This window comes from Strix uralensis, chromosome 7, assembly GCF_047716275.1.
Source record: "Strix uralensis isolate ZFMK-TIS-50842 chromosome 7, bStrUra1, whole genome shotgun sequence".
In the NCBI taxonomy this organism is placed as follows: Eukaryota; Metazoa; Chordata; class Aves; order Strigiformes; family Strigidae; genus Strix; species Strix uralensis.
In genome coordinates this window covers 22,694,143-22,704,775 of record NC_133978.1, presented here as the reverse complement: position 1 = coordinate 22,704,775, position 10,633 = coordinate 22,694,143, and the positions used below count along the sequence as shown (strand labels likewise).

Below are 10,633 nucleotides of genomic sequence, written 5' to 3'. Positions count from 1 at the left end.
TACTAGCCTCTTTTCATGCACTTGGGCAGGTAGGGGAATGGATTTTACTTCATCCAGCACTGCTGTTAGCCATGAGCTGAGATACCTACAACCCTAAGAAGACAAATAAGAGAGTTTTGAAGATCAAAGTTAGTTGTAGCAATAGTGCTCTTTACACTGGTCTGATTAACCCATCACTGCTTCTCATTTTCCTCCATTAGTCCTCTGAACCTCATGTGGCAAGCTGGACCAGCAAGCTTGTCTCCTGGTGAAAAAAACAGTAATAATAACGATCAAAATTTTTTTTCAAACATGTGGCTGCAATAGCTGGAGGCTGGAGCTGAAGAGCCACACAGCCAAGTGCCCTAGGAACTTCAGCTTTAGAGCACCAAAAGGTCAGTGCCCACATGCTTGCTCAGTGCAAGCACTCCTGTCTAATATAGTTGTCTAAGAAGAGGAGCCAGAAGATGTTCCTACCTGCCCTATAACCTACCTCCCTTTGCTTTCCTGCCTGGAAAGGGAATATGGGGCCATGTGGCACAAGCAGAACAGGCACAGCTGCGTGAACCATCAGGAATGTCTAATTGCTCCTCAGTAAGTTGCCAGACTGCCTTAAAAAGGACGTCTGAAGGATGGTTGGGAGGTGTAGTTCTTCGGGGGGAGGTGGAACTCCAACTAAGGGGGGGGGGGGGGGCAAATTATTGAAAGCTGGTTTGGTTGGGCATTATCTAAGCCTTTAAAATAGCTTTTCAGAATGCGTATGCCTCCCCCCCACCCCTTATTATTTAGAAGCTCTCGCCACACAGCACTAGCAGAAACCCAGACTCTGTTCCTGAAGCCTCCCCCTGGGCAGCTGTAAGGCCGGAGTTAAGAGACTTGTGTAAGCGCAGGCTCGGCCCTGCAGCCCGGCCGGGCAGAGTCCAGCCTGATACCCGGGCCCACAGGGGGAATCCTCTGGGCTGCGAGGCTGGAAGACTCGGAGGCGGATGCTCACTTTCAAATGTACGTTTTATTGCTGGGGCGAGGACAGGAAACAGCACCTGGGATCAGCAATGCCCAAATCGAAGCCTTTTTAAAAGAAGTAAATTTAAAGAATAAGATTTTCACAAGTGCGGTTTTCTTTGCAGACACTTGACTTCCCCTGAAACCACCAGCCGTTCCCCCGAGCCCGGTTAGCGGCCCCCTCCCGTTAACGAGCGAGCGTCGATGCCTCCATTGAGCCCTTAAGGGGCCTTAATGGCCCGGGCGAGGCGCGGCCGCCCACCCCCGGGGGCAGCGGCCATCAGGGCTGAGCACCCTGCCCAGCGCTCCGCGCACTCGCCTCGCAGCCCTCAGCCTTGGCGGGTCGGGGTCCGCGGAAGGGCCGCTGCCCCCTCACCCCGTCGCGACTGTCGGCTCCGGGAGCCTCGCGGCACCCAAGGCGGCCTGCCCGAGCCCGCGCCGCCGGCCATGGCGGCCCGCCGCCTGGGCCTGGGCCTGGGCCTAGGCCTAGCCTGGCTGCTGAGCCTGCCGGCGGCGAGCGGCCTGCCCCTGGCCCCCCGCCCGCGGGATGAGGTCCTGGCGGCGGCCCTGCAGCGGCTGCGGGAGGTCTTCGACATCGAGGAGCTGCCGCCCGACGTCCTGCCCCGCAAGAAGCCGCCCCAGTTCATGGTGGATCTCTTCAACAAGGTGGCCGACGCCAACGGCATCACCCGCGCCCCGGGGCTGCTGGAGGGCGACGTGGTGCGCAGCTTCGAGGACCGAGGTGGGCCGGTGGCCCGGCCGGGGGCGGCGGGGCCCGGGCCGAGGGGTGAGCTCCCGGCGGCGGAGCGGCGGCGACCTGTCCCGAGCGGGCCAGCGGCCTCCGCGCCCGCCGCGGAGCCCCTTCACCTGCCGCATCGTGCCCCCCCTGCAGACTGGAGCGGACCTGTCGGCTGCTGTGGAAGACGCGGGGCTACGGCTTGTTTTGCGGGGTCGTGCGTTGTTCCTGAAGACGGCTCTTTTCCAGTTCCCGTGGACCAGTACCACTTCTACTTCGACATCAGCGCAATGGAGAAGGGCGAGCAGATGCTGAAAGCTGAGTTCAGGGTCTTCAAGCTGAAGAGGACACATGCGTCTAGAAGGTCTGACGTGAAACACTTTTGTAAAGTAAGTGGGGAAATAACCTGTCGGTTAAACACTTGTGCTTTCGACGTTAATAATACTGAAAATGAGGGGTGCAGCCACTTACCACATAAACCCGCTTGATTTTTTATTTAACTGTTGTCTTCACTTTTTCATTGCCTCCAGCACTCAAAAAAAAGAGATGCAAAGTTTTGACTTTGGCTGTACACTGTCCTTTGTGCGCTATGGCAGTGAGCTCTCCCTAAAGATACCTGTGTCAGACCTATCTCAAACCAGACTGTACCTTTCAGGGGTTTGAGATGTTTTGAAATTCGAAGCAAAATTTATCTGCTTGAGCTCTCTAGAAAATAATAATGATGATGAGGGATTCACAGGAAGACAGGGCATGTGAGGGCTCTGACGTTGAGTGTGTCTGTTCCTTTGGCAAAAGGCAGGACTGGACGTTTGCAGACCTGAAGACAAAGATGTGGAGGAACAGAAGACTTTTGTGGTATCAGGTGTTCAAGATAGAAAGAAGAGGGATGGTCAGGATATTTTTCTATAGTATCAAACAGTCCAGTATCCTGCCTCTGAACACATCTAGAAGTAGATGCATGTAGCGATACTTGTTTTTCTGTTAAACTGTCTAAAAACTACTTTTTGCCTAGTTTAGAATGATAATACAGTTTTAAATGTATGATGTGACAGAAACGTGCATAATCTTCATTCTCCTCGTGTTGCTGGAAGAACAACTGGTTTCATTTCTTACTGTTTTGTTGTATTTCGCTCATCAAGGTGGAAGTGTATGAGCTCTTGGAGAGTGCAAGTAAGCCACAGAAAAGACATCTCATTGCATCACGGTTATTGTCCCTGTACACAGAAGGCTGGGAAGTATTCAGCGTCACACAGACAGTAAGCAGAGAATTCTGACTTAATTTTAATTCTAAATCTCTTAAGATGTCAGTCAGCTCATAGCTCCAGCATTGCCCTTATGCTGGGTTTTGTGGTCAAATCAAACTGAAGGACAGCAACAGAGGGAGAAGCATTCTCTCTACACTTAAAAATACAGCCAGTGCTGCCTGAATTAAAAGAGAGGAGTTCACATGCTGCTAGCGGCACAGGCATGATGAGAACTGAGTAAACCAAATGCAGTCGATAGAAGGGACATCAGGCCGAAGTATGGCATTATGATTAAAACATGTTAGTCCTTAGGCTGTCAAAGGAGATGGCATTGATTATGTGTGAAGAGTAGGTTTTCATTTCTCCTTTTTATTCTGGTGACATTAGTACAGAGCAGTGTGCTTTAACGTTGTGTTTCTGGAATTTATCATGGTCGGATTGTTTTTCATTTAACTTCCTCTACAGACTTCTTTATTTGTTAGTTTCAAGACTTGTTTTGTAGATAAACTGTAATAGTATGTGAGTGCCTTTCCACAGCAAAAAACCAAACGTGGTTTAACGCCTACGTTTTCTTGGGTTTAAATCTGTACTCGTGGACAGCGTTTTTCATTGCCTAAGCTTTTATGATCAGACTGAACAGCATGCTTGGATGATAGGTTGAGTTGCATCTTAAGTCATGATAGCCCTGCTTGAGAATGGCCCGGCCTTATCTATTGGTCTGTAATTATAACAATTAGATAAAGTAAATTTGCTTGATTGCAAGTTAATTTCTTCAAATACCATGTTTGTTAGATGTAAATGAGTTTTAATGGTATGGAAAGTCTGGAGAGTTCATATTATTCTGTTATTAAGATTTCTATGAAAAATAAATTCCTGGCTAAAGTCAGAGAGTATTTTAATGTTAATTTTAATTCCTAGACTCATCTATTCACTAGTAAATTCTCTGAAATTAATTATCTTCCTGTAACTGTAGCTTTGGGGAATGTATATGGTATTTTGTATTTTTAAATGATGCATTACTGGTTTGAATATTAAACTCAGTTGAATCTCAGCTATACCGTTACCTCACTTCTGTCATAATATACGTTCTTATGCTCTCATAGATTGTTGCCCATTCCCTTTTCCTGATATAAACATTGCCTAATTGTAATGCTGTAATAAGAATATCGAAACAATTTTTTTTTTTTTTCATTTCCCTGTCATTGCCAGGCTTCCAAGTGGGTTGCAAACAGCAGCTCCAACCATGGCTTTTTGGTAACTACAACACAAGTATTCAACAATAGAATTGAGCACAACCTGGTTAAGTTTGCTAAGAGCCAGGGCACTTTGCAGGAGAGTAGAAATGCTCTCCTGGTCCTCTTCACCAACAGTAACAAACGGAAGTCTTCCAACTTTGTACCCTCTTCCACAAGTAAGTTCACACAAGAGGAGTAGCTGTGTTTTAGAATATGGACTACTTGTTTGTCTTCTGTTATCTTCTGTCTCATGTATACCTAATCTCAGTATTTACTTGCAGTGTTGAAGCAGCTTGAAGTTCAGCCTTGTCACTGATCAGAGTTTGATTTGATAGTTCATGCTAGTAGGTCACCCAGCCTCTTAAATTGCCATTACCCTCAGAAAAATATGTTTGCAAGAAATATTCTTAAAGTCTAGGGGGAATCTGGTTTATTTTGTTCGTGAAGGGGTAGGAGTTCTATTTTTTTAAAATTACTATTTATATTATTTTTGTGGTGGTGAGGTTTGCATGAAAATTATAGCTTATGTTTAGGCTAAAAAAAACTCGGTGACTGGAAGACTTTGTGAAAATGCTGGTAAAGCAACTGTAAGTAATTTAGTGCAGTTTTCAAGAGTGGAAAAGGTTGTTAAATAAGTAATTTAAATCCCTCTGTCCTTGGCTTGGTTTTTAAGCACCTGTTTAACTTCAGTGACTAATTAGCATTGTGACTAAAGGCTGCTTTCACCGAAAACAACGCCCTCGTTCCTTAAATTACAAAACAATGTCTTGCCTCTCCCACTGGTCCTCCAGTAAAACCAACTAAGGCTGCATTTTAGAGATTGATAAATGCGAAGGGCAAAAGCTGGGAGGAGGCAAAAATGATTCTGTTTTGGGTTTGCATGGTTTTCTGCTAAACGATTGAATTTGCATAATTAGAAACTAGGTAGGGTAGGTGGTGAAATTGATTAAAAACAAAAATGAGGCTGGCCTGTTCATTTTTGTTTTACAAATAAAACTTTTATAGTGAAATTCTGGATCCCAATTTAATGAGCATCAAGCTCTGTATGGGATGCTATGCCAGGATTGAGAAATTGATACCCATTTCTCAATGAAGGAACTCCCTAGACCTGCCTGTTGTTTGTGGTCAGTGAATCTGCGCAGATTGTTCTTCCACCAGCCTAACAATGTATGTCTAACAATGGTTTTCAGCTTCTGCACATAAATCTTGAGGTCTCCATGGACATTTATCAAGGCTTCTCAGAAGATGCTTTAAGAAAGCAAACCTGTTGTCAGTAAGCTTTGTGCTCTAGCAGAGTTGCATAAACCAGGTGCTAATTTTTTGAGATCCGAGAACTGAGAAATATTTTTAAAAATCACACTTTACAGGAGCAGTCTGTTTTGCAGGTGTGTGGGTAGACTTCCTGAGGGGAGAATACTGGAGAGAGAAAAGGCTGTGATCTCCACCCTCTGTTAGCACCGCTAAGCATCAGGTGTGTTGTAGGAGTGGCCATATAAAGACTGTTAATACCAGATTCGGCCCTGAAAAGGGCCTGTGGAGTTCACAGAATGTATTTAGTATATCATTGAGCTTTTTCTTTATATTTCTGCTGAGTTGGGGCCTTCCAGGCCACAAAGCAAAACACAAGATATGGCAGTGTTTGAAATATGGCTGAAATGGCAATTGAATACATACCCCTTCTGGTACTTTCACAATTTAAGTGCCATTTTTAAATCTACTCTGAAGACTTTGATGTAGATTTATGGAATAGATTTTCATGCAGAATACTGTATTTAGGAAATTAATTTATTTTGAGAAAGATTAACACACAACTTCCTTTCAGAAACAGAGATGAACCCTCCCAGAAATGAAGCTTTACGTGTGCCTCGTGAAACTCAGATCATCGAAAGCAGCAATGCAAGCATGAACAGGAGACCTCGAGCTGCTGCAGTCCCTTCTGCCAAAAGCCAAGTAACAGCATGTCATCGAAGGGAACTCTACGTTGACTTCCGTGCTATTGGCTGGTCAGGATGGATTATTTACCCAAGTGGATACAATGCATTTTATTGCAGAGGATCCTGTCTCTTCCCCTTGGGGGAAGGTCTAAATGCAACAAACCATGCTACAGTTCAGTCCATAGTCCATACACTTAAGCTATCTGAAGATGTCAGCACGCCCTGCTGTGTGCCAGATGAATTGAAGTCCCTCAATCTTCTCTACTTTGATGACAAAGAGAATGTGGTCCTTAAAAATTATAAAGACATGGTGGCAACAAGGTGTGGTTGTCATTAGCAGGAACTTTTTTTGTCTGCATTTGGCGTGCACCTGGATTCAGTTCCCCATTTGCCATTGAATATACCAAGGGAGATAGCATTTCTGTTTACAGGGGAGGAGAGCCAGAAACTCAGCTGTGTGTCAGATTCTTCTCCCCTCGCCATGGCTGTGTGGAAAGGTGTTTACAGCTGACTTCTGAAGAGCTGTGGGCTTCTGGAGGGTATGCTGACCCACATGGAGAGCTCTTTGAGCGCCTGTAGACAGAGGAAACCATTAGAACCAGGAACTCACTACGTGAAGGAGTTGAAACGCATTGAGCGTTCAAATTAAGGTCTTGTTCTGCATATTGAGTCTCAGAATTTCCTATGGTTTAACAGGTATGGTATCCTGTCTCAGTCCAGGATGGGGTGCAGGTCCTTTAGTAACACAACCTTATTCAGTTTTGATTGCATGATTCAGTGGGGACATACGCTCCTACATAGAGCTTTCAGGATGAGTGTTTGCCCAGAGCTAATTTCAAGCCTCTACCATCTGCAGCTGATGCATTACCCAGAAATGCGCTTCTTCCCCCTGTTCTTTATGCAGCTCTACCAAATGCAGAGACCTCCCTGTAAGTCCCCATGGCACTTACTAGCCAATCCGAGGGAACATGTAGGTCAGTATTTATCTGGGAATCATCAAACTTGGCTTCCGACTCGGGGCTGCACCTCTCTGTGAAGAAGGGTCAGCCAGTCCCCTCTTCCACCATGGCCTGCTGTGGCTGTTTGGCTGTGTGGCAGCAGAGATTGCCTTTGTGTATATTTATACAGTGACTGTACAATGAGATCCTAAGCTTGGGTCAGAATCCCTATAGTTAAGCAGGAAGAAAGAAGACCACTAAGCTTTGAAGGTCTGTGGGAACATGCTGGATGCTGGCCTGGTCCTGTATTTGACGCAAGTTTGATGGAAGGTACTCACTGATTCCCTTCCTTTCTTCCTTGAAGAATAGGACATTGACTTGGAAGGGGCTCCCTGAGGTCTTTCAGCCTTGCTACAATTTCATGCAGTGACCAGCCCATTGCAGTTCCTCAGTCAGCTGATTGAGTTGTAACTTAAGCCTGGTTAGGTTTCTTGTCTCCGTTAATCCTTGAAGGAGGCTGACTTCTCACAGAATGTGACATCTCCTGTGGGTAGAAACTTCCTGGAGAAATTTTTTACTCCAATGAAATAAAAAAATAATAATTTATGTAAATGTTTTTCTTTCTGTAAATACTGATGTCTGTAATAAATCTATTTTATTTAAAACCCAGACTTGGAGTATATTAACTTAATCTGTAATATAAAATGTTATTTTCAAATAAATGTAATGTAACATCTCTCTGTGTCCTTTTTGTTGTATTTGAACCTCCTTCCTAGAGTCATGAATGAAGTACTTTTCCAGAAGAGAGGACATTCCCACTGGCTTCAGTATCAAGTCCCCTGACTCAATGTCAAGGAGTGTAATGGACAAGCAGAATAGAGGTGTTTCCCTTCAGGGAGGATCCAGTAATTACTCCTAAAGTGAAACTCATATTGAAGCTTCTTGTAACTCTCACTTGAATTAGGTGTAGAGATTAAAGCCCTTCATGTTGGTCATATGTGGTGCTTGTAACAAGTCCTACCTCGTGGAGGTCCTGAACGTAACACACCTGAGATGGTTTCAATTTTCATGGTGTGTAAGGCCTTATTTTCATGTGTGTTGTAGTATTTTGGGATGCCTTTATTAAAATTTCACTGAACTAGAAAGCCATGACAAAAGTACTGTTAATTGCAGAAGGCTGTGCCCTGTATGTGTTGGCCAGGCATGTGCTTATCAGAACTACAGACTGGAATGGGTGGAGTAGAGGAGCCTGAGCAAGAAAAGGATTTAGAAAGAAAGTGGCATGCATGGGTCTGTGTGGAGAGAAGGGTTTTCCCCTTAGCTGTTTCTCAGGAAGGCTGCAGAGGCTGTTGTATCAGCAGAGCTGCAACAGTTCTAAGTCAGAACAGCTCCAAGGAGCAGGTCTTGCTGCTGGGAGCACCAGTTAGGGCAAAGGACTTGGTACTCAGTCCAGGCTGGAACAGGCAGTGAAGCATTCAGAAAGCTCAGATCTGCTGGGGACAAAAGGCTTGATTCCCCCAAGCCAGGGAAACAGGCTGTGACAGGGCTCCTGTATTTCCATCCCATAGTTCACGTGCTGAACCGGTGGTGTGTGAGCTATATGGTGCAGGCATAGGGACTCCAGTATGACTGAATGTTTCAAACCTGTTCAACGTGCCCAGCATGGCAGAACAAAAGTATTTGTCCTTTCTACAGAACAGCCTCTCATCACTATGCTGACCACACTGCCCCGTGTTCAGAATTCCCAGACAAATGGCTAAAATCTTCCTCTGCCTACATAAAACTTGGGGGGAGCAGGGGAGAAAGGTGTTTTTATCTTGGTATATGGTCACCCTGGTAAAGTGGTATATAAATCTGGTAGCAGCGTGGTGCTGACTGCTGCATCAGCCACGCCCAGCCATTGGGTTCAGTGCCATTGGCAAAGGGACCTTGGAAAGCATAAAGCGTTGTAATCTCACTTCACTGGTTTACTTCCCAGGCTGCTGGTTTGCACTTTTTACTGCAGAAGTATCCGTGGTGTTTTAAGTCTGTAGGAACCACACCTTGGGAGTGGGAAAATGGATCTACAGTGAGTCCAGACAAGGTCATTTCTGAATGATGTTATCTATGCTTCTTTTGGTAGGGGCCCTAAGAACTGAAGCCAGAAGTTTTCACTGCCAAATAATGCTGGGAGAAAGACTGCATTTGGAACAGACTGGCTGAGGCAGGATCTGCGTCCAACACACTCCAGTCTTCTGTCTGTGACATGACAAATGCTTCTAGTACCACATCAGCTGCGTATCAGCTGCATCCTTCACTGCTCAACTTAGAGAATTGTCCATTTTTTCCAGGATATCTTAATGGGTTTCTTCTTGTTTCAGATGCCAGGGAAAAAAAAAAAAGGAAAATTTTCTGTTGAAAAGCAAGTATGATTAATAAATAAATGATGGGCACACTGAATATTAGCCAACATAGTGCTGCCCTACAATAGGTGAAATATGCACAGTCAAGCTAGGCGCACTCAGTAGTTTTGCACACATTAAATTATTTTTTTCTGCACCACTCAACATAGTCTCATTATGCCCCATTAAACCCTGATAATTAAAACAAAATATATTGGAATTGTTTATCCTGGACTTTGTAAGGAAATGAGGTTCATAATAATGCCAAGGGAAAAAATTTACACTACACCAGAACATGTAATTAGAATAACAATTAAGCACAAGTATGCTTGGGGTTTGGTTTTTTTTCTTTTTAGAATAAAGGTACATTTTCTTGTTATTCATTAACTCAAATAAGTACGAATTCCAAAATAAGAAATGCTACGCCTTGGTTCAATCAGAACATCATATGTTTAGGTGACATATCAAAAAGCAACAGCTAGTGTTTTGGAGGGAATAGGAGTAGTCTTCAGCATGGACAGTCTGCAAAAGGATTGGTGACTCGAATTGTGCACTGTTATATCATGTTGCATCACAACAGCAGCAAGAGAAAGCAAGGCTGGTAGCAAACCCTGTTGTGATAAACTGGCCTGAGATCAATGAGGAGCACACCTGTCCCTGAAGACCTCTTCTTGTAAAGAACAGAAACAAAAAGGAATGACCACAGATTTTATATGCAGGATGCGTCCAAGAGCATCAACACCCCGGAGACTGGAATTCAGAGGTACACAGAGGAAGAGCCCCCGTTAAAGGACTGAGAGGAGCCTTGCAGCATCTCTCCCCTGCCCCCAGCTCCAAGCCTCAAGAGGGCACAGCTACAGCAGGCGTGGGGCTGAGCCGGCTCAGCTGGCGGCTGGAAGCAGAGTGCCCTGTCAGCCACTCGCCGTGGGGCATCTGTACAGCGCTCAGCTCTGCAACTCAAGGTCTGCTGGCTTGGATCTCTGACAGCTGATGGGTCTCTGCATCCTCTCCATAGCATGGAATCAGTGTGGTCCTCTTGTAAATAACACACCTTGCATTTTATACCCAGAGGCATATCGAAAGCAGGATTTCAGAGGCAGAAGGAGTCAGACAATGCCTAGAAAGAGAATCCAACCCCATGGTAAAGCTATAGGGTTATGCTCAATTCCATGATAAAGAGTTTG

The 10,633-nt window shown here is 45.1% G+C and overlaps 1 protein-coding gene across 1 annotated transcript; it reads left to right on the top strand.

Moving 5' to 3' along the window:
* Window positions 1–1,363: 1,363 nt before the first annotated feature.
* On the top strand, window positions 1,364–7,694 carry LOC141945636 (bone morphogenetic protein 7-like). The gene is made up of 5 exons (XM_074874012.1): window positions 1,364–1,723; window positions 1,967–2,106; window positions 2,857–2,973; window positions 4,171–4,372; window positions 6,019–7,694. Exons 1-5 carry the CDS (start codon window positions 1,429–1,431, stop codon window positions 6,465–6,467), a joined length of 1,203 nt encoding a protein of 400 aa, XP_074730113.1. The 5' UTR covers window positions 1,364–1,428; the 3' UTR covers window positions 6,468–7,694.
* The last annotated feature ends 2,939 nt before the right edge of the window (window positions 7,695–10,633 follow it).